Below are 22,708 nucleotides of genomic sequence, written 5' to 3'. Positions count from 1 at the left end.
TCAGCAATATTATGCTGCTAGGGGTCACAGCGAATAAATGACAAAATTAGAAGCTAAACCAGGTTCTCTGAGTTCTCACGTGTGCTCTTGTCTGTGACGAAGCACTTCCAAAGTCAGCCTCTACCCTCAACTTTAAGCTCCTCCAGCCCAGCCACCATCTCGAGACTCCAGGGCTGGTATGCTTACTCTCTAAACCCCCATCCCATCTAGGGGCTCCTATTCCCTCTAATTTCATCCAGGCATGGTTATAGAAACCCATAGGAACATTTACTTTAAAAACTAAGAGAAAACAAAAACAAAAGTATGGAAATAATGAACTTGATTAAGTGTAGGTTTTGGCTTATAGGTTGGTTTCCCTGACAGGGTAGGTGGACTCTTGGGCCAGGGACCTGTCCTTTATCTCCTCCCTGTCTAAAAAGTCTCTTATCTATTTTGTGTCCTTATCCTTCTCTTCCTTGGAGGAGGGGTTAAATTGAAACTGTTAACAGAGTAACCAACAGAAGAAGAAACTATTATATTCACTGCAGCTGTGTATCATATCGCTAACCCTTGTTCATAGGCATCCAACTGCTTTCAGCCCCTCCTGAAAAGGATAAGGGGACACATCCAAAACATCCTATGGGAACCTACTACAGCCACATACTCCAATAGACAAAGGTGTTCTCAGGATGGGGAATATGCCGCATTTGAACCTGTCAACTGAGTAGCACCTTTTCCCATATTTCAATTTTAAAAAACGTTTTCATTTTTTTGTGCTCATTTCCAAGGGGGATTTTACAGGATAATGCCAGTCTCTCAAGGTGCTGGGCAAATCCTTGATATATGAAATGGAGATCTCTGCTAACACGCTTTAAGGAGTCTAGATGCTTTCCTGCAGATCATTCCATTTTTGTGCAGAAAGAAACTGAGGGAGACAGTGTAATAGTTAAGAGATCTGAAACAAAACTGATCTGAATTGTGTTCCTGCTCTGTTTGCTAGCTGCATGACCCTGATCAAGATAATTAACCTCCCTGAGGCCCTGTCTTCATCTACAAAAAATAATAGCTGGCACTGATTGAACACTTACTAGGAACTATGTGTGCTAAGTTTTGTATGTTTTACATGTATTATCTTATTTAATCCTTACCACGGCCCTTGTGAAGTGGGTACTACTATCATTCCCATGATATAGGTAAGGAAATTGAAGTAAAAAGAGGTTACATAGTTTGCCAGAGACCATATGACAGTAAAGGGTGAATCCATGACTCAAACACAAGCAGTCTGACTCTAAGATCCATGCTTTTAATCACAACCATCTTCACAGCGATGCCGTAAGGATTTAGTGACCTCAGGTCCCTACGTAGTGCCTGGGACAAACAAGCCTTAAGTAAATGTTAGCTGTCATATTATTTTTAGATTTGTCATTTTTTGAAGAGATATCTGGACATAGATATTTTGACATAGGAGATTTTGTGTCTATTCCTTTTAATTACACCAAGGTATGTTATCTTGCAACTGATCTGACAGGCTTCTGCCTAAACAATTTACATATTATGGGTTTGCCTGGTTGAAAGATGGGCTAAATGATTGGCAACTTTTTCCATCTGCTATATGAAAAAGTTCAAAGTTTTTCAGACTGGAAAGAATTACAAAGCCTCCTATAAAAGAATGGCATACTGAGCAATAGCTAGCAGAACTGCAGGTACTACCAAGATTGTAAGTGGGCCCTGTTTCAAAAGTTCATTTGTCTATTGTTATAAACTCCGAATACACAGAAATAAGGTTGCAAATGATGGCTACATTCCAAGTCTATTCACAGAAGTCTGCTTAGCCCATTATGAAGCTCAACAATAGAAATCGTGCCACTAGTCCAAGGGCAGGCCTAGAAACAAGAGCCAAGAGTGTGATAAAAGAATAAGAAAAGTATCTTTCCTGGAAAGTAAATATTTGGTGTATTAGTTATCTATTGCTGTGTAACAAATTACCCCAAAACTTACATCTTAAAACAATACACCTTTATTCTCATGCCGTCTCCATGGATCATCTGAGAGTGGCTTAGCTATGTGGCTCTGGCTCAGGATCTCTCACCTGAAGGCTTAGCTGGGCCTGGACGGTCCACTTCCAGTATGGTCCACTCACAAGGGTGTTGGCAGGAGGCCTGTTCCTCATCACATGGGCCTTTCCATGGGGCTGCTTGAGCTCCTCATGACACAGTAGCCAGCTCCCCCCAGTGCAAGCGTAAGAATGAGGCAGCCGCAATGCCTTTTATGACCCAGTCTTGTAAGTCACAGTTACTTTTGCCATGTTCTATTCATTATAGGCCATGTGCTATTTATTAAGCACAGCCCACACTCAACAGGAAGGGAATTAAGCTCTATCTCTTGATGGGTAGGGTATCACAAAATTTGTGGATATATCTTAAAATCACCATATAGAGTTTTTGTTGTCCCCCCATCACTTTCTCCAGGTATCCAGTGAGACAAAATAATAAAAACAAACTTGGATACAGGACTGCAGCCCTCCCTAACAATGCTGGCTGTAAGTACCCAAAACAATCAATGCTCTTGCCTTAACTTTTCTTAAAAACATCTATCTCTTTTCCTTAAATGGAATATTATTTTGAAGGATTTATACTAAAGAGAGAATGATCACGTTCCTTAAATATTTGCTTTATTCGCTTGTATCTCTCATTAGTAGAATTTCAGACAGTATAGCAAAGTGAAATTAAAAACAAAAAAAGATGGATTAAGATTTGGGGGGTTAGGAAAGCAACCCTGAATAAGCTCTCTCCCTTCAGCTGATTATACCACAGTGCTCTGGTTATTGAACATTCTGGGCAATAGTTCTCCCTTCCTGGTCTAGGAACCATGGAATCTGTGATCCAGGTTTTTTAACTTGATTCCCATGGCTGCAGCTCTGTAGGAATATGGTGGACATATAAATATGAGGGACTGTCCTGGTGTCCAGAAGCAGTTGATTTCTTGCATTTGATATATATAAGATTCTAAAGTGCCACCTGAATTTTCAGAGGAAAATGTTGTTTTATGTGACTTTTTATTGTATTTTTTTAACTATAAATCTGGTAATACATGTAGACTGTTATAAAAATACAATATTTATAAACGCTGGATAAATAGGAGTTTGCATTACAATTCAACTCCCATTAGAAGCTAGGGGCTTGCCCTATAAGGTAAACTCTCCTGACAATGTTGTTGTTTCTATCGTTTTCAACCTTATTTGACTATTAACTCAATTTGAGAACATGATGAAAGCTAAAAGGTCTATCCCAGAAAATACACATACCCACAAAATTTTGCACTTAATACACCTATTCAGGAAATCTGCATTTAAGAATCTCTAAGACTGGCAGGGGCGAGACTTATTGCTGTTCCATTTTGCCATTAAAATTTAGGTTTAGGCCGGCGTGGTGGCTCACACCCGTAATCCTAGCACTCTGGGAGGCAGAGGCAGGCGGATTGCTTGAGCTCAGGAGTTCGAGACCAGCCTGAGCAAGAGCGAGTTCCCGTCTCTACTAAAAGTAGAAAGAAATTAGCTGGACAACTATATATATATAGAAAAATTAGCCGGGCATGGTGGCACATGCCTGTAGTCCCAGCTACTCGGGAGGCTGTGGCAGAAGGATTGCTTGAGCCTAGGAGTTTGAGGTTTCTGTGAGCTAGGCTGACACCATGGCACTCTAGCCCCGGCAACAGAGTGAGACTCTGTCAAAAAAAAAAAAAAAAAAATTTAGGTTTAAATCAGAAGCTACTGCTCAGAACTTAATTCTTTTTAATGTTTTTGGGGGTTTTGTTTGTTAAACAGAACCAAAGGCCAAACAGGTACCTCTACAGTCAAACCTTATTTTATTGCAGTTTGCTTTATTGCACTTCTCAGATACTGCATTTTTTTACAAATTGAAGGTTTATGGCAACCCTGCATCAAGCAAGTCTTTCGGAAGCCATTTTACCAACAGCATGTGCTCTCTTTGTGTCTCTGTCACATTTTGGTAATTCTCTCAATATTTCAAACTTTTTCATATTATTTTATGTTATGGTGATCTCCGATTAGTGATCATTGCTATTACTATTGTAATTGTTTCAGGGCACCAAAAACCATGCCCATATAAGACAGCAAACTTAATTGATAAATGTTGTGTGTATTCTGACTGTTCCACCTGCTCTTACTGCCATGTCCCCAGCGATATTAAAATTAGGCCAATTTAGGCCAATTAATTACCCTATAATGGCCTCTAAGTGTGTAAGTGAAAGGAAGAGTCAAACATTTCTCACTGTAAATCAAAAGCTAGAAATAATTAAGCTTAGGAAGCCATGTGTAAAGCTCATATAGACTGAAAGCTAGTCCTCTTATGCCAAAGAGCCAAGTTGTGAATTCAAAGGAAAATTCCTGAAGGAAACTGAAAGTGCTACTCCAACGAACACACAAATGATATAAAAGCAACACAGCCTTATTGTTGATATGGAGAAAGTTTGAGTGCTCTGGATAAAAGATTGAACCAGCCACAATATTCCCTTAAGCCAAAGCCTAATCTAAAATGTCCTAACTCTCTTCAATTCTATGAAGGCTGAGAGAGGTGAGGAAGCTACACAAGGAAAGTTGGAAGCTAGCAGAAGTTAGTTCATGAAGTTTAAGGAAAGAAGCTGTCTCTGTAACATAAAAGTACAAGGTGAAGCAGCAAGTGCTGATGGAGAAACTGCAGCAAGTTATCCAGAAAATGTAGCTAAGATCATTGATGAAGGTGGCTACACTAAACAAAAGATTTTCAACATAGATGAAACACATTTATATTGGAAGTGTATGCCATAGAGAGGAGAAGTCAATGCGTGGCTTCAAAGCTTCCAAGGGCAGGCTGATGCTCTTGTTATAGGCTAATGCACCTAGTAGCTTTAAGTTGAAGCCAATGCTCATTTATCACTCTGAAAATCCTAGGGCCCTTAAGAATTATACTAAATCTACTCTGCCTGTGCTCTATAAATGGACCAACAAAGCCTGGATGGCAGCACATCTGTTTATAGCATGGTTTACTGAATATTTGAAGCCCTCTGCTGAGATCTACAGCTCAGAAAAAAAAGATTCCTTTCAAAACATTACTACTCATTGACAATGCACCTGGTCACCCAAGAGGTCTGATGGAGATGTACAAGAAGTTCAATGTTGTTTTCATGCTTGCTAACACCACATCCATTCTGCAGCCCATGGATCAAGGAGTAATTTCAACTTTCCAGTCTTAATATCTAAGAAATACTTTTCATAAAGGTATGGCTGCCATAGATAAGTGATTCCTCTAGTGGATCTGGGCAAAGTCAATTGAAAACCTTCTGGAAAGGATTCATCATTCTAGATACTATTGAGAATATTTGTTCATATTGTCACGGGCTCTAAAAATTTTTTTTAAAAAATTCATGATTCATGGGAGGAGATCAAAATATCAACATTAACAGGAGTTTGGAAGAAGTAGATTCCAACCCTCATGGTTAACTTTGAGGGGTTCAAGACTTCAGTGGAGGAAGTAACTGCAGATGGAGTAGAAATAGCAAGAGAACCAGAAGTGGAGCCTGACAATGTGCATGAATTACTGCAATCTCATGATAAAATTTGGATGGGGGTGGGTAGTGGTGGATGGTGGCTCATGCCACTAATCCCAGCACTTTGGGAGGCCAAGGCAGGAGGATCACTTGAGCCCAGGAGCTAGAGACCATCCTGGGCAACATAGCAAGACCCCTGTCTCTACAAAAATCATAAAAATTAGCAGTACGTAGTGGTGTAGGCCTCTAGTCCCAGCTACTGGGAGGCTGAGGTAGGAGTATTGCTTGAGCCCAGGAGTTCCAGGCTCCAGTGAACTATGATCACACCACTGCATTCCAACCTGGGCAATACAGCAAGACCCCGTATCTTCAAAAAGAAAAAAAACTTAAACAGATAAGGAGTTGCTTCTTATGGATAAGCAAAGAAAGTGGTTTCTTGATAAGGCATCTACTCCTGGTAAAAATGCTGTGCACATCATTGACATGACAACACACGATTTCGAATATTACATAAACTTAGCAGTAGGGTTTGAGAGGATTGACTCCAATTTTGAAAGAAGTTCTACTGTGGGTAAAATACTATCAAACAGCATTGAGTGCTACAGAGAAATCTTTCACAAAAAGAAGAGTTAATGGATGCAGCAAACTTCACTGTTATCTTTTTAAAATTGCCACAGCCATCCAAACCTTCACCAACCAGTAGATCAGTCAGCAGCCATCAACATCATCAACATCAAGGCAACACCCTCCACTAACAAAAAGATTACGACTTGCTGAAGGCTCAGATGCTTGTTAGCATTTTTTTAGCAATATTTTAAAATTAAGATATACACTTTTTAGAGACATAATTATATTGCACACTTAATAGACTATAGTATAATGTAAACATAACTTTTATATGCACTGGGAAAGAAAAAAATCATGTGACCTAACTTTATCATAATATTCTGGTCTGGTCTGGAACCAAACTCGCACTCAAGTTTATCTCTGCAGTATGCCTGTACTGGACTTTTTGTGCTTGGGTTTAGTCCATATCGTAAATACTTTGGAGGCCAAAGGCATGTGGCAGTGAGCACACAGATGACAATACATATTTGCTGAAAACCAGTAGGACACAGAACTGCTGACGACCATAGTCTTGCCCTCTCCAGTTGACCTGACTGTGCAGCAAATTTTGCCAACCTGCCAGAGAAGCAGCAACTCCAGGAGAGAAAAGCTGTTTGGCATCCCACCTGCCAAGAAAGTGTTAGGTTTGTTTTCTGCTGAGCATCCGCAACCAAGATCACCACCCGAAATTTCGGAGACCCACCTTCTGTGGAGGGAACTCCCGGCAGCAACGCCCAACCCCGGGCGTGACCCCTGAATGCACCGCTTGCGCCCGCGGACCTGCATCCTGGCTTAGTGCGCACATACCTCCCGGCGTGGGGAGGTGGAAGGACGCCGGGCCCCGCGTTTCGCCTGTGACGGCCACCACCCCCGCGGAGGCGTCGGGCGCGGCCCCCGAGCTAGGCTGGGGGCGGGGACACGCCGGGCGCCCCCGCCCCCCGCCCCCGCGGGCGCCCGGGCCCTGCGCGGCGGGCTTGCGTGTCCTCGCGCCGACCCCTCCCTCGCGCGCCTCGCCCGGCGCACGCGCGCGGCCTCGCGCAGGGCGAGGAGAGGCGGTGGCCGCAGGCGCCCGACCCCAACCTGTCAGACCGGGGAGCGGGCCTCCAGCGGCGGGCGCAGCAGGCGCGAGCACGGCCGCGCGGCCTCTAGGAGCTGGCCTAGCCGAGCCGGCCGGGGGCTGGGAGATGAGCGGCGGCCCCGCAGCAGCGCCCCAGGTAGATGCGCCGCCCCCTCGCGGAGCGGAGCCTCGGGGCTGGCCCTGCGTTCCGCCGCCGGGGTTTCGGAACTTGTGGGCAGTGTTGGGGCGCCTTTAATTTATAACGTGTTTCGTTTTCCACAGGATGGGGAGGGACGCGCGGCACTGCCCTCGGGCACTGGCGCTCCCGTGAAGTAGGAGCCGCCGACCGTCCGCCTGCACGAGCCGTTCCGCGCCGCGGCCGCGCAGCCGCTGCCATGGCCGGGTCCGGCGCGTGGAAGCGCCTCAAATCTCTGCTGCGGAAGGATGATGCGCCACTGTTCTTAAATGACACCAGCGCCTTTGACTTCTCGGATGAGGTGGGGGATGAGGGGCTTTCTCGGTTCAACAAACTTCGAGTTGTGGTGGCCGATGATGGTTCTGAAACCCTGGAAAGGCCTATTAACGGGGCGCACCCGGCCCTGCAGGCCGATGATGATTCCTTACTGGACCAGGACTTACCTTTGACCAACAGTCAGCTGAGTTTGAAGGTGGATTCCTGTGACAACTGCAGCAAACAGAGAGAGTTGCTGAAGCAGAGAAAGGTGAAAACCAGGTTGACCATTGCTGCCGTTCTTTACTTGATTTTCATGATTGGAGAGCTTGTAGGTGAGTTGTGTTGCCAACTCACTTTCTGTTTACCTTTCATCGAGGGTCTTTGTCAAGCTGTAGTTACACCTGATTTGGGGTTAAACTTTCTTTTTAGGAAGTTTGTATTTATGAAGATACTGATCTCATGATATGAAAATGCCACAGGGTTCCAAAGTACGGAGCAACCTAAGTACAGCATAAACTTCCCGAGATAACTTTGACTTTGCCTTCTAGTTCTTTAGACACTATCACGTTAAAGTTAGGCATTATCTTCATTGTATATTCTGTAACTTCCTCTTTTTAAAAAATTCTGATAAAATACCAGGTTAATTTTTGCAACGTTTAAAATAGTAAATGATTCTAAAATTACTTTGAATCACAGAATTTTACGGTGCGAAGGGATCTTACTGAACACCTGCTCCACCTTCTTTTTTACATATAAGGATTCTGAGGGCCCAGAGAGGTTAAATAAGTTGTGAGGCCACTTAGGAACTTAATGGAAGAGCCACATCCAGTCCCAGTCACTGGATTTTTTTCTCTGCATTTGATTTAAGTGATCTGTTTATATCGTTTCCTTTTGTATTTATCGTCAGGAGATTTGCAAAACTAAATACTACCAACTAACATGAAATTTTTTCAGTATAAGGAGGGACTGAAATGAACCAATGGATTTCCCCAGCGTTCCATGAACTTGGTTTTCTTTTTCATGTTTTAATTATACAAATAATACATTCTGACTGTAAGATACATTCCATTCTTCGTTTAGAGATTATTTTCACAGTCACATGTAACTGTCTCTTAGTGACAGTTTACAAAGCGACATTAAAGCAGGGAGATGCTTCTTTCATGTTGTTTCTTAATGATGAACCATAATGAAAACAGAGGTGGCAATTCAGAATTAAGATGCTTCGCTGGACGTTTTATGTAGGAAAATTATGTTTCCTACCCATTTCATACCATTGCTCCCCAGTGCTCACTTCAGCCATGCTTGCCTTCTTTTTCTTCCTACAACTCATAAAGGTCTTTTTGGCCTTAAGGCCTTCAAACTGGCTGGTCCCTCTACCTCAGTGGCTTTCAAACTTTTTTGACCTCACTATAGTAAGAAATACACTTAACATTGTGACTCAAGTAGGCATGCATGCATACATATGTATGTACGTACACACACGTGAACGTGTATAAATATATGCGTAACTGAAACAAAAGTCTTATTTCATGTGATGTATTCTAATATTTTTTCACCTGTGGTCCCAAACCACTAAATTGATTTCATGGGTCCCTAACAGTAGGTCAGGGCTTGCAGTTTGAAAAACACTGTTCTTTTTTTTTAAAAAATAGCCCATGTAGACTGCCTTTTCCCAGATCTTCTCCTGGCTGGTTTCTTGTCATTCACGTCTCATCTCAAAAGATACCTTTGAGAGACCTTTTCTGACTGACTAAATCTCTTTTGTCCTCCGTTCTTTCCCCAACCTTCCAAGTCCTCGGCATCTGAGATTATCTTATTTATTTACTTATTTAATATCTGTCTTTTTTCCACTGAAATAGGCTGAATTCCCAGCACCTAGAACAGTGACTGGCACAAAGTAGAGACTCAGTACATTTTTTTGAGTTAATTAAATTCTATTCTGTTAGAGAATTATAAATGCATAAGCTGTAAAGAAATTAAAAGACAGGAGTGAAGTTGTGGCCAGATAAGGCACCATGGTTTTAGCAGACTAAGATTCAGTGACTTGCCCAAATTAACACAACTAGAATATTGAGTATTCAGGCTTGGTGATTTTTGAAGTTAATATTTAATATCTGAAGTTAAAGTAACATTAATCACAATTTTCCACCTTAAAATTCATCTAGAGTTTATTTTACCTAAATAAAAATTCATTACAATATAATTGTCCTGACTTCCCATTTCTGGGAATGGAACTTCCCATTTTGCCAATCTCTTATTTGGCAAATATTGTTTTGTGAAAGCCACAATATAAGTATTTCCTTTAAAATACTGACTTTATTTTCAAACATGAAAATATTATGTTAAATAATACAGATATAATAGTAGTATTTAAGATAGGCATTAGCAATATTATTTAAGCCTTGGAGAGAGTAAGAGCTGGTCTTTAAGTCTTAATATGGGTTTCCTGACTGGCAAGAAGGCCCAGTCTGGAGACAGCTAGCTGATTTTCTTTCTCCCTCCCCCACCGCAAGCCAGCAAGGATCCCTTTTGGTTGAGTTTCCTCCTTCAGGCAACCATGTAGAAAATCATTGACTTTATACTCTATTGCCACGCCACAAGTGAAAAGGAAAAATTTTTTAATGAATATTTTGTAAATAAAGGTACATTTAGCTACAATTTCCCATTTTCCCTCTGTATGGCAACTTTTGGGACACCCTGTATTATAATCCCTATTACCTGGAGCATTTAAGAAAATAGACGTTAAACACAAGTAAACTTAAAATTCACATCGTCTTAAGTGTTATGGAGTAAAAGAACAAGGTACTATAACATATGGTAACCAGTGAGACATAGTTTATGCATGAACCAGGTACATTAAAACCAAAAAAAGAATAGTAGAAGTTATCCAAGCAAAGGGAGTGAGGGAGTGTTCCAAGTAAAGAGAACAGCATGTACAAAGGTCCTAAAGCTTTCAGTTCTTTAAAAGGAATAGGAAAAAAGGCCAGTTTGGCTGGAATGTAGTAAATATGAGGGAAAGAGGCAGGAGGACCTGATCAGGCAGGTCCTGATAGGCCACATTAAATGAGTATAGCTTTTATTCTGAGTGCAATGGGAAGCAAGTTAGGGGTTTTAAGCAAGAGGGTGACATGATGGGGTATACCTTTTTGAAAGATTATTCTGGCTGTTATGTGGAGATTGGATTAGAGGGTACATTTTTGGATGCAAGTAAACTGATGCAGGAGTCCAGACAAGAAACAATTATGGCTTGGAATAGAATGGATGGAGAAAATGCACATATTAATAAACTGAAGGTCCATTGACAAAATTGGCTAATGGTTTGGATGTGAAGGTTGAGGAAAAAGCAGTGTCAAGAATGGTTCTGAAGTTTTTCACCTAAGCAACTGAGTGCATAGAACTGGGTCTATGAAGCAGTGGGAGAATGCAGAACAGGATTTGGACATGGGCTTGTTTTAGACATGCTCCTTTTTGTATATATGTGAAATATCCAAGTGAAGATATCTGGGGCAGGCTGTTAAATATGAGTCTATAATTCAAAAGACAGGTCAAGGTAGAGAAATATGATATGCAATGCCATAGGAATGGGTAAAATTTCCTAGAAAGCCTAAGTCCTAAGGAACTACGGTTAGAAAAACATACAGGTGTTCTAAAACCCAAGAAAAGAAAGTATTTCCAAGTGGAAATAAATAGGTTGAAACTGCCAAGTATAATTAGATGAGAAGTAAATATCCTCAGAATTTGGTAACACAGAGTTATCAATTAGTTTAACAATTGCATTCTTATTGGGAATGAAAATGCTTGAAGAGTGAATACAGACTTTCAGGTAAAATAAAGATGGCAAATTGAAGTTTAGCATCTAATTTTGCTTCCTCTGAAGCCTGTCTTAAACTATAATGAAGGGATTTAAAAAAAAAAAAAAGACATAAATCCACACAGATAGGAGAAAATAGCAACAAAAATTTTGGAAACTGGAAAGGAAAAAGATAAAGAGGTAACAGACTTAATAGACCCAAAAAAGCCAGCTCCTAAGCCAGCAGTGAGTAAGCTGAGAACCAACTCAGTTTACACTAGAGCAGTGGTTTTCAAGCTTTGCTGCGCATCACAATCACCTAGAGAACTTGTTAAAACACAGGATCCCGGGGGCTGCTGGTACTGCTGATCCAAGGACCACAATAGAGAACTGCTGCACTCGAGAGTCCTAAGTAGGCCCAGAATTGGTACCAGGTACCTCTGGAAGTGTGGATGACAAAGAAGGCTAAAATAAGGAAAGCTAGTTAAAACCTGTTTAAGAACTAGTCAGATATAATTGTATATCAAGTATCCATAAAGCAAGAATAGGCTGCTTTAAAAAAAATTCAGGGCAAAGAAAAGAACTTTTGAACAATAAAAACGTATTAATAGAAAATTTTTTAACTCCATAGAAAAGTTAGAAGATGAATTAAGGTACTCTCTCACAAAGTAGAGCAAAAAAACAAATGGATAATTGGAGAGAAAAGGCAAAAAAAAAAATTAGAATTATCAGGATAAACTCCAAATAATAGGAGTCAAGGAATAAGAGAAAGCAAAAGGGAAGAAATCATCAATAGTAACAGTTTAAGAAATTTCTCCGTAACTGAAGGTTATACATTGCCAGATTGAAAGAGTCAACAAAAGCGAGCAAATTGGGTGAAAAGAGATCCACAACACGGTACATCATTGTGAAATTTCAGAGCAAAGGGAACACATTGTTATCTAGTACCTCAGGTAACTGCAGTGTTAAATAGTTGCCTCTGATAGTTTTTGACAAGCATGGGAAGGAAAGTGGGAGCTGTTGACACAGGGCAAGTTCCAAGTGTCAGGTCAAATAAAAACAGCCTTGCAGGTATTTCAGGGAATCTCCCGACAGGTCAAATAATGAGAGTTCTCTGGGAATGGGGCTTTGAAGGAGCTCCAAACCCATTTTGCCTCCTCCAGTGACTGCCAAAGTGAGGTTTTGTGGCCTGTTGGTTTTCCAGCTACCGTAAAACTGGGGAATGGCAAATGGGCCTAGGGCAAGTTAAAATACCACAAAGCTAACTGTTTTTACTGAAAATCAGCCATTTTTCTTAAATGAATGCTATATGTATAAGACTTAAGTTCATTTCCAAAGTTCTGAAAAAGCTGATTTTGACAATTTTTGCCCATGTTCTCATTGCCTTTAAGAAGGAGATGATTTTCAGAGGTCCATACTCTGTTTTTGCTGATATTACCAACATGTGGCTTTTAAAATTTAGGTTTATTAAAATTAATTAATTCCTCAGTTTCACTAACCATTTTTAAAATGCTCAAAAGCCACATGTGATTAGTGGCTGCTCCATTGGACAGCACAGACATAGAACATTTCTATCTCAGAAAGTTCTTGACAGTGTGGCTTTAAGGAATTATCCTCATTTTATAGATGAGTAAGGCTCAGAAAGGTTGAGTAACTCAGTGTCTCTGAGATTCCAAAGCTCCATGTTGTTAACCGCTAACCTATATTTCCTCTCAGTGCTTTCCAGCTTTTTAATCTCAGGGAATACATAGAAAATGATATTTATATAGATAGAGCACTTTGAGGTTAATTATGTGACTACAAGATCATCAGCCCCAGGTCTCCTGCTACTACTCTTGGCTCTGCACACCCAGCCCAGGATTGAGGGGGACCAACAGCTCAGCACACTCATCTGATCATGAAGTTTTACTATACATTATACCAGTGATTCTCAGCCTGGTTCCAAGGCCTGAAGCATCACCATCACCTGGGAACATGTTAGAAATGTAAATTCTCAGGCCCCATCCCAGACCTACTGAATCAGAAATTCTTGGAGTAGATAGTCAAGCAGTTTGTATTTTAACAACCCCTCCAGGTGACTGATACACATAAAAGTTTGAGTTAGCTTATTCAATGAATGGTGCTAGGAAGGTTGGTTGTCCATAATGGGATAATATAGACACACACAATGTATTATATATATAATGCCTGGAAAATCAATACCAAAAAAATTGTATCCTAAATATCACCCTTTGTCCCTCTATTCAGAGATACTGCTATCCATATCCAAGTGTATCAGTTAATTTTTATATTTTATGTTGAATTAATATACATTTTGTTTAATTTTATGTTCAGGCTGGGCATGGTGGCCTGCACTGGTAATCCCAGCACTTTGGGAAGCCAAAGTGGGAGGATCACTTGAGGCCAGGAGTTTGAGACCAGCCTGGGCAACATAGCAAGACCCCATCTCTACAAAAAATAAAACAATCAGCCAGGTGTGGTAGCACACACCTGTAGTGTCAGCTACTTAAGAGGCAGAAGCAGGAGGATTGCCTGAGCCCAGGAGTTAGAAGTTACAGTGAGCTATGATTGTGCCACTGCATTCCAGCCTGGGCAACAACAACAAAAAATTGTGTTCAAACCCTCCCCGGCAAATGAACACCTACCTTTTCTTCAGCTTTGTTGTAATATTTAGATATTACAGTTATTATTAATAATTCACTGTCTGAGAGTAGAATTAGTATGTTTAGCAAAAGCTGCAGTGCTAAAACACAAAATTTCTCTTTATATGTTTGCCTAGGGGTTTTTAACATTTTAAGGCCATTGACTGCTTGGAAAATCTGTTAACAGAAATTGACATTCTCACCAGAAAAATACACGTATATATAATATTTTGCATACAATTTCAGAACACTTTGACTTAATTGTAGTACGATAAAGATTTAGTTAGAAGTTTATATTTTGTAGGGTGTTACATATTTCTGGTTTGATTGCTTACTTTTTTTTTTTGAATTAACTATTCTTTCTTCCCTCCCACTCTTACTTACTCTAAGGTGGATACATTGCAAATAGCCTAGCAATCATGACAGATGCACTTCATATGTTAACTGACCTAAGCGCCATCATACTTACCCTGCTTGCTTTGTGGCTGTCATCAAAATCACCAACCAAAAGATTCACCTTTGGATTTCATCGATTAGGTAGGTAATTGGGGTTTCTTTTGGTTTATAATGTTTTGTTTTTTTTTTTTTTTTTTGAGACAGAGTCTCACTATTTTGCCCAGGCTAGAGTGAGTACCATGGCGTCAGCCTAGCTCACAGCAACCTCAAACTCCTGGGCTCAAGCGATCCTTCTGCCTCAGCCTTCTGAGCAGCTGGGACTACAGGCATGCGCCACCATGCCCGGCTAATTTTTTTTCTAAATATTTTTAGTTGTCCAGATAATTTCTTTCTATTTTTTTTAGTAGAGACAGGGTCTCACTCTTGCTCAGGCTGGTTTCGAACTCCTGAGCTCAAAACAATCCGCCCGCCTCGGCCTCCCAGTGTGCTAGGATTACAGGCGTGAGCCACTGCGCCCGGCCCTGGTTTATAATGTTTTATAACCACAATATAGTAAAACCACAATGACCTATAACCCTGATTAACTGAAATCTTTCCAGTGATATCTTGTTTGAACAAAGCAAATGAAAATAGATAAATAAGTTCAGTCATAGTGGCTCAATCCTGTAATCCCAGCACTTTGAAAGGCCAAGGTGGGAGGATCACTTGAGGCCAGGAGTTAAAGACTAATATGGGCAACATAGACCCCGTCTCTACTATAAAATTTTTTTAAAAAAGAAAATGAGATTTATTCAGAAACATCTATTCCAGGGTACATTCTGCCTAGTCAGCTAAACAGTTTACACATAAAATTATATGATGATCATTAATCTTCACGTTTCTCCCTATGTCCTGAAGATGTTGTCAGAAAAAGTTTACTTTCATTTTATTGAACTAAGCAAAACCACATGGGTTTAACTTGTTGATGAGCATTACCTTCTCCCTTTGACTTGAGGTATTTCGACCAAAGCTACCATAGCCTAGATTTTAAGGATTACTATAATTTGATTTTAAGCATATACTGTGTGTTTGACCTTCATTAAAACCATTGTGTCAACATAATTCTGCAAATGCATACATTTTTATTTGCCTATTTTGAACAAATACTAATGTTTAATTTAAAAGAGTTAAAATCATACATTGTTATCTACACAGTTCTGCTTCTTACTGTGTTATTTTTTAATTTCTTACCTATTTCAAAAATATGTAAAAAATAATTACCTGAACTGGCCAGGCATGGTGTCTCAGGCCTGTAATCCTAGAGCTCTGGGAGGCTGAGGCAGGAGGATCACTTGAGACCAGGAGTTGGAGACCAGCCTGAGCAAGAGCAAGACCCCACCTCTACAAAAACAGAAAAAAATTAGCTGGGCATGGTGGCACACTCCTATAGTCCTAGCTACTCGGGAGACTGAGGCAGGAGGATCTCTTGAGCTCCAGAAGTCTGAGGTTGCAGTGAGCTATGATGACACCACTGCACTCTAGCCGGGGTGACAGAGCAAAACTCTGTCCCCCCAAAAAAAAAAAAAAATTGCCTGAACTATTATGTGAAGTGCCATATGACCACATGTCATTTGCTTAGACTCCAAAAGTTGACATCTAAATAGCTTCAGAAAAACTAGTCTCAAAGAACCAGAGTTAACATCTGGTAGTTTTATTTTATAGGAACATGAGACTTTTGGCTAATATTATCAACCTCAACCAGTTGCTTCTTTTCTTTGTTACTTTTTAGCCTAATCTTAACTCAGCGTCTAGGTCTTCTTATTTAGTCTCTGGATCTTCTAATGCAAAACTTGACCTTGTATTTAAATGGTGCTATTCCAAGTAGCTATCCAGGTCATCAGGTTAGGAAATTGTCTGGCATCGCCATCCCTCAGCACTCTAAGCTACTGTACAAGAGAGCTAAAACCCTAGGTGAGGTTTTTCTGTTGTTAAACTACTTCATAAGGCATTTGAATGTGTTCCTAACAGAAACTCTACTGCTTTTCAACATATTATATAGTCATTTGTTTACTGGTTGCCCTCGGATTTGTAAACAACTTCAAAATTATTTTCAAACCTTAATTTTTTTGTGATTTAAACACCTGCAGTTTCAAAATCCAAAACTTAAATCATCATGGAATGGGGATTTTTAACTTATAACACTGAGAGAATACATTCATTTAGTTCTATGGTTCTTAACCTCTTTTGGCTTATTAGCCTTTTTGAACTCTGATGAAAACAGTTGAACTCTCCCCCAGAAACATGCAATAACAGAAGATAGAAGGTGTTACACATGTAAGTTAAGAACCCATAATCATGAAAATTCTCTTAAATCTATCAAATATTAAAAGTACTTAATTTTGTTCTACATAGTCACTTTGTTTCTTCATAAATAACAAGCACTATGTAAAGACAAGAGAAAATAAAGCTGCCTAGTGCTATTGTGTCTCTGGAAGTTTCTATATAAAGTCAAATTTTTCACTCTCCTTAAAAGTACTAAGTTCCAAGATGGTGGACTAGATAAAATCAGCATTTGATTCTTGTCTCTTTGAAAGTTCATTAAAATGAAAACATAGAAGTATCAAAACAACAAAGAGAACCAAATGATTGGGCCACCAGTAAACAAGAAATTTCCAGAAATTTCTGGCAGTTGGAAAGTAGATAGGAGTACATCAAAGGAGAAAACAAGCCAAGAAGCTACAGCTTGGGCCCTAGAATATACTCTGAACTGTAACTGGATTAGCCCAACAGATCTCCAAAGAAGACTCAGGGACAGAGATGAGCAGAAATGAGAGTTGGGGCTAAAAATGGAGAATATTAATTGAATGACTGTAAGTGGGAAGCTGCTCCCAGTAATTTCACTCTGCTCCTACCTCACTTCTCACCCCCACCTCCACTGAGGTAGCCTGCATTTTCCCCAATGTAAAACACCAAATAGTTCTTCTAGAAAGAAATTGAATGAAATGTTTGGAGAAAGCTGAGAATTCTAATGTACCTGTTGATGCTCCAGAATAAGTCTTATTCCTACTAGAATTCAGGGTTCTGCAGTCTTCTAGCCTGGTTTCTTACCTACTCACCCTAAAGTAATACACTTGTCCTACTCTGCCCTGCCCTATACCGCTTAATAATAACCACTTTGATTCATTTCTGGCATATCCTTCCATCACTTCCTTTTTGCAAAGGGCAGTTTTCCTGTCCTTCCACCCTAAATGTGAATGAACAACCAAGAACCTTCTAGCGTATGAGAACTACCACCAGCATGAGAGAAAATGATCAAAATTAAACTAACAAAAAAATTAAGCTTAGAGGAAAGAGAGGTAACTTAAAGAACAGAAGGAAAGTTTTAAAATTATCTTACTAATATACTCAGGATGATAAAATGGTAAAATTTTTTTAAAAGAAACATACAAGAAGAAGCTCTTTGAAATTAAAATATTACTGCCAAAACTTTTTAAAAATTCCATTTTCAGGCCGGGCATGGTGTCTCATTTCAGGAGGCCAGAAGTTCAAGACCAGCCTGAGGAAGATAGACCCCATCTCTATGAAAAATAAAGAAAATTAGCCGGGCGTAGTGGCTTACACCTGTAGTCCTAGCTACTTGAGAGGCTGAGGTAGGAGGATCACTTGAGCCCAGGAATTTGAGGTTGCAGTGAGCTATGATGACATCACTGACTCTAGCCCAGGCAAGGGAACGAGGCTCTGTCTCAAAAAAAAAAGAAAAATTCTATTTTCAATAGAAGGACTTAAAAAGTATAGTCAAGAAAATCTTCCAGAATATAAAACAAAAAGATGTGATAGAAACAGGAGGGAAAAAGTTTAAAACTGTGAAAGAATAATCTTGGAGGTCCAAAGCCCTACTAAGAACCTCAGGATAGAACTTAAAAAAAATAAAAGAGAATGACTACTTAGTATGGGATTTTTTTTGAGGGTGAGGAGCACATTCTGGAATTAGATAGTGGTTATGGTTGTACAGTCTTGTGTGAGTACTAAAAACCACTGAATTGTACACTTTAAAATGGTTAAAGTGGTGAAATGTATACTGTATGAATTTTATCTCAATTTTTACAAGTCTTCTAAAAAAATAAAAGGGAGAGAATTGTTAAAAGATATAGATAGATGAGTATTTCCAGAGCTAAGGAAATACTCAAGCTTCACACTAAAAGAGCCTTTTGGGATCTTCTTTTTTCCTTTTTATATTCCAAAATCTTATGAGGATATATCTAGATACAGACCTTATTTGACTTATTTTATTCTTTGAAGTAATGGTGGAAATAGTGGAAGAAAAAAACATGTTGATTTGGGCAAGATTCAAAAAACAACAGAGATGTATCGAATTTGGTAAATAAAGCTATAAACCAAAGCAGTTGGTGTCCTTGAGTTCCACAGAGTACCATTACTTCATGAGTAATCTCTTGAAGTTCTTTAGGGTGAGATATATTTACATTGGACACATTTAAATAGTTGTAGCTCTTGCGGACTCTAATTTCAAGACTTGGTGATTCAGGCCCTGAAGAATATTGCAGAAGGAATCTCCCTAAGAAATTTCTGGTTTGTCACTGTTGTTGAATTTTGTTTTGTTTTGATGGCATAGAAGGTAGGACAGGGATGGAGTTTTTTCCTTGTTGGTTTGTTTTGTTTTTGTTTTAGAGACAGGGTTTCACTCTGTCGCCCAGGCTTGAGGACAGTGGCATGATCATAGCTCACTGCAGCTTTGAACTCCTGGGCTCAAGTGATCCTTCCACCTCAGTCTCCTGAATAGCCAGACTACAGGCATGTGCCACTGCCCTGGCTAATTTTTTTTTTAATTTTTTGTAAAGACAGGTCTTGCTATGTTGCTGGGGTTGGTCTCAAACTCCCAGCCTCAAGCTGTCCTCCTTCCTCGGCCTCTGGAGTTACAGGCATGAGCAACTGTGCCAAGCCTTGATTTATTTTGTAAATGTGTAAAAAATATTGCAAAAGTCAAAAGTTATTTTTTAATTGAAAAGATTTACTCAGAGAAGTCTTGCTTTCATTCTGTCCCTCCACCCCATCCCCCCTCCCCACTCTGTATTAGTAAACCATTTTAATTAGTTTCTGGCCTATGCTTCCAGCATTTCCTTTTGAAAATATAAGCAAATACATATATGTGTTCATATCCTGCTCCTTGCCATCCTTTCTTATGCAAAAGGCAGCATACTCTATATCCAACTGTAGACCTGGAGGCGGTGATTCTATATACAGAGTTCTGCCTCTTAGAGATCACTTTATAACAGTATGTAGACACTTTTGATTGGAAAATTTCAGAGCTTAAAGAATGAGAATGACCACTTAACTACTGAGAGAAATAATATTCTCTTGTTCCTTTTGAATAAGAATTGAGCACAGGATATTGCCTTGGGATTCCGCATGAGGAAGCAGAAAATTAGATTAAGATTTCTTGGAAATTTTTTCTACATTGAAGAACCAAATTGTAACATTCTATTTGACAATAATAAATATCAAGTCATGCTTAGTTATAATTGCCATTTTAGTTCTGTGTTGTGTGGATGCATTTTTCACTTTAAAAGATCACATTATCTGTAGGCATTTGATTGTTTTGTATTTACGTAGGGACTATTGATTATAGACTTTTGTTTGGTGTTTACAAGTACCCATCAGAGAGGCAATAAAGAGAAGTAGTTAGGAGTATAGACCTTGAAACCAATGGCTTGGCTCAAGTCGTGACTCCCTCACTTCCTACCAGTGTGACCTTGGGCAAGTTAACATAACATCTTTGTACTTCCATTTCCTACTTGTAAAAAGATGCTAATAATAGTGCCTACCTCACAGAGTTATTAAGAATATTAAATGAGTTCATATTTGTAAAGTACTTAGAAAAGTCCCTGGTACTTCAAAGCAGCCTTCATTTATTCTTCATGTAATCAGCTTCATTTATTCTTCTATGAAGAATTGTAGATAAATTCAAGGTTTATATGTGGCTTTATTTATATATACAGAGATGCCACTATAAACTCTGTGGCGTATCCAATCTTTAAAAATTTTGGTTAAATTTTGTCATAATATGGTAACAAATCACATTTTCTGCTTTTAGGTGCTAGAGATAAAGTGGAGTTTATACTCTTAAGTAAGAGAACAAAAATGCTGTGAGTCTGGTGGGAGAAAGCAAAAGAGGTTCTTGTCAGCCTCTACTCTTGCCTTTTGTTTCTTTTAAGTTCCAAAATATTTTTGATACTGATTTGTGTCTATGAATAGTTTTGAAGTACCAATGAAAATAGGTTCTCACTCAAGTAAGAATGATTAGAATGTTTCTTTAAAAAGTTAGAAATAAAATAAACTGAAGATGCTGTTCTACTTGATGGTAAAACAGTGACGTTGTTACCTGCTGTTCACATTGTAGTTTTCTCCTCTTCCCCATCAGTTCCTTGTGCACAGTTTAGACTGAATATGGAATATTTCTAGAGAATTAGTTTTATAGGATCAAGTGCTGTCTGTAGTGGACTTCCAGCTCCTCCACATGGTCTGGAGTGAAGAAGAAGGGATAGTTTTTGTTTCCTCTATAACCCAAAGATTAGCTTTTATTGGATAAAATATTAAATGAGGAAATGGAAATTGAATTTCTGGTATTCTTTGGTCTAGTTAACCTAGGCTAAATAGTTTTACTATGCCTTTGCTTCTCCTGAAACAAGGAGTTTTTAATACGTACAATACTGTGCTTAATGTCAAATTACAGCTGATACATTTATCTAATTTGAACTGTCAACTAGTATTCAATAAAAGCATGTTATACGTGTGAAGGTGAATGCAAACTGAGATAGATAAATATATTTAATATGCAATAAAGAATTGTATAATGAAATCACCTCTTATTTATGAGTTTGGATTTGTATAAAGGAGGATTTGTGTCTGTGAATTATAGTCAGATATTAGTAGTATCATTCTCTAAGTTTATCTCCCTTTCATGTTCTCATAACAGTTTATATGCTTAATAGCATTCATCATATCTTTTATAGCTATTTTCATGAAACTGTATCTCCTTCTAGACCATGAGTTAAATAGGGACAGGAACAGGCAATATTAAACTCTGTGTCTGACACTAATTAGTGCTGTATAAGAGATTATTAATCAAATTGTTGCATATTCAGGCTGAGTAAATAAGGACATGAAAGTTGTGGAATAGATAACTTAGAATAGTGCATGATCCTCAAATTATTTGTGTTGGGAGTAAATGAAACCAATTTCCAAACTGGGAGTAGAGGTATTTTTGAAATTTTGGGACTAAAATATTTGGAACTTGAAAACATTTGTCTATAATGTTAGTTAAATGTAAAACTATGGTCATGTTCACAGAATAGACTATAAAAATTTATTTGATCCTCAGTATAGCTGGATGGTACAGATTGACTTACAGGTCATTTTGGGTGTAAGAAGAAATTAGAAGGGAGCTACTTATCTTAATGAGGGGCTGGTCCTATTTGTTAGCTTTGGTACTGACTACCTTTAAGACTTTGTGGTCAAATCATCTTTGGTTCAAATCAGATCTATATGATCTTTTGGAGAGTGACTTAATCTCTCTAAGTAGGAGTTTCTTCTTCTGTAATAAGGGATAATAATACCTCTATTGCAGAATTGTGAAAAATAAATAAGGTATATAAAGTACCTACCATGGTACTGGCACAAAATAAGTTCCCAATAAAAGTTAGTTCTAGTCTTCTACTTTTCCTTCTCTCTTCTACATGCCAGTATATCCTCTTATGTATCCTCCTTTTCGTATCTTTCAGAATGCTCCATGCTCCAAAATGGCCTACCTTCTTCTCTTCTCCCCTAATCAGAATTCTTAATTGTCCCAGTATAACTACCTCAGCTAGGTAGTAGGAGAAAAGTAAGATGATTCACTCTGATGATTGAGTAACAGTTTTTAAAGATATGCTTTTTTAAATTTCAGAATATTATGGGGGTACAAACATTTTTTAACTCATAGGTCTTTGGTCACATTTTTGCAATGTAATCAAGTTCATTTTAGCAAAAATAATTAAGTCGAGGTAAAGAAAGGTATTTTCAGATTTGCCAGACAAGCCCAAGTGGCTGTCCCAGGATTCAGTTTTCTGTAGCTGCTTTTCTTTTCCTTCACGTGAGCCCATAGATTGTGTAACATCATTCAAGTTTTTCTTTTTTTTCTTTCATTATTACTTTACATGAGCTACAATAGCAGCTTTTTTTTTTTTTTTTTTTTGAGACAGAGTCTT

The 22,708-nt window shown here is 39.0% G+C and overlaps 1 protein-coding gene across 1 annotated transcript in view; it reads left to right on the top strand.

Moving 5' to 3' along the window:
* The first annotated feature begins 7,169 nt into the window (after positions 1-7,169).
* The window catches only part of SLC30A4 (solute carrier family 30 (zinc transporter), member 4), a 27,170-nt gene continuing 11,631 nt past the window's right edge, over positions 7,170-22,708 (top strand). The window contains exons 1-3 of the mRNA XM_012649534.1: positions 7,170-7,343; positions 7,469-7,972; positions 14,463-14,609. Coding sequence (XP_012504988.1) covers positions 7,582-7,972; positions 14,463-14,609 — 538 coding nt within the window. The 5' untranslated portion in view covers positions 7,170-7,343; positions 7,469-7,581. The remainder of the gene's footprint in view (positions 7,344-7,468; positions 7,973-14,462; positions 14,610-22,708) is intronic.

The sequence above is a fragment of the Propithecus coquereli genome, unplaced genomic scaffold, assembly GCF_000956105.1.
Source record: "Propithecus coquereli isolate 6110/MARCELLA unplaced genomic scaffold, Pcoq_1.0 Scaffold3, whole genome shotgun sequence".
NCBI lineage: Eukaryota > Metazoa > Chordata > Mammalia > Primates > Indriidae > Propithecus > Propithecus coquereli.
This window is presented reverse-complemented; position numbering and strand designations above follow the sequence as displayed.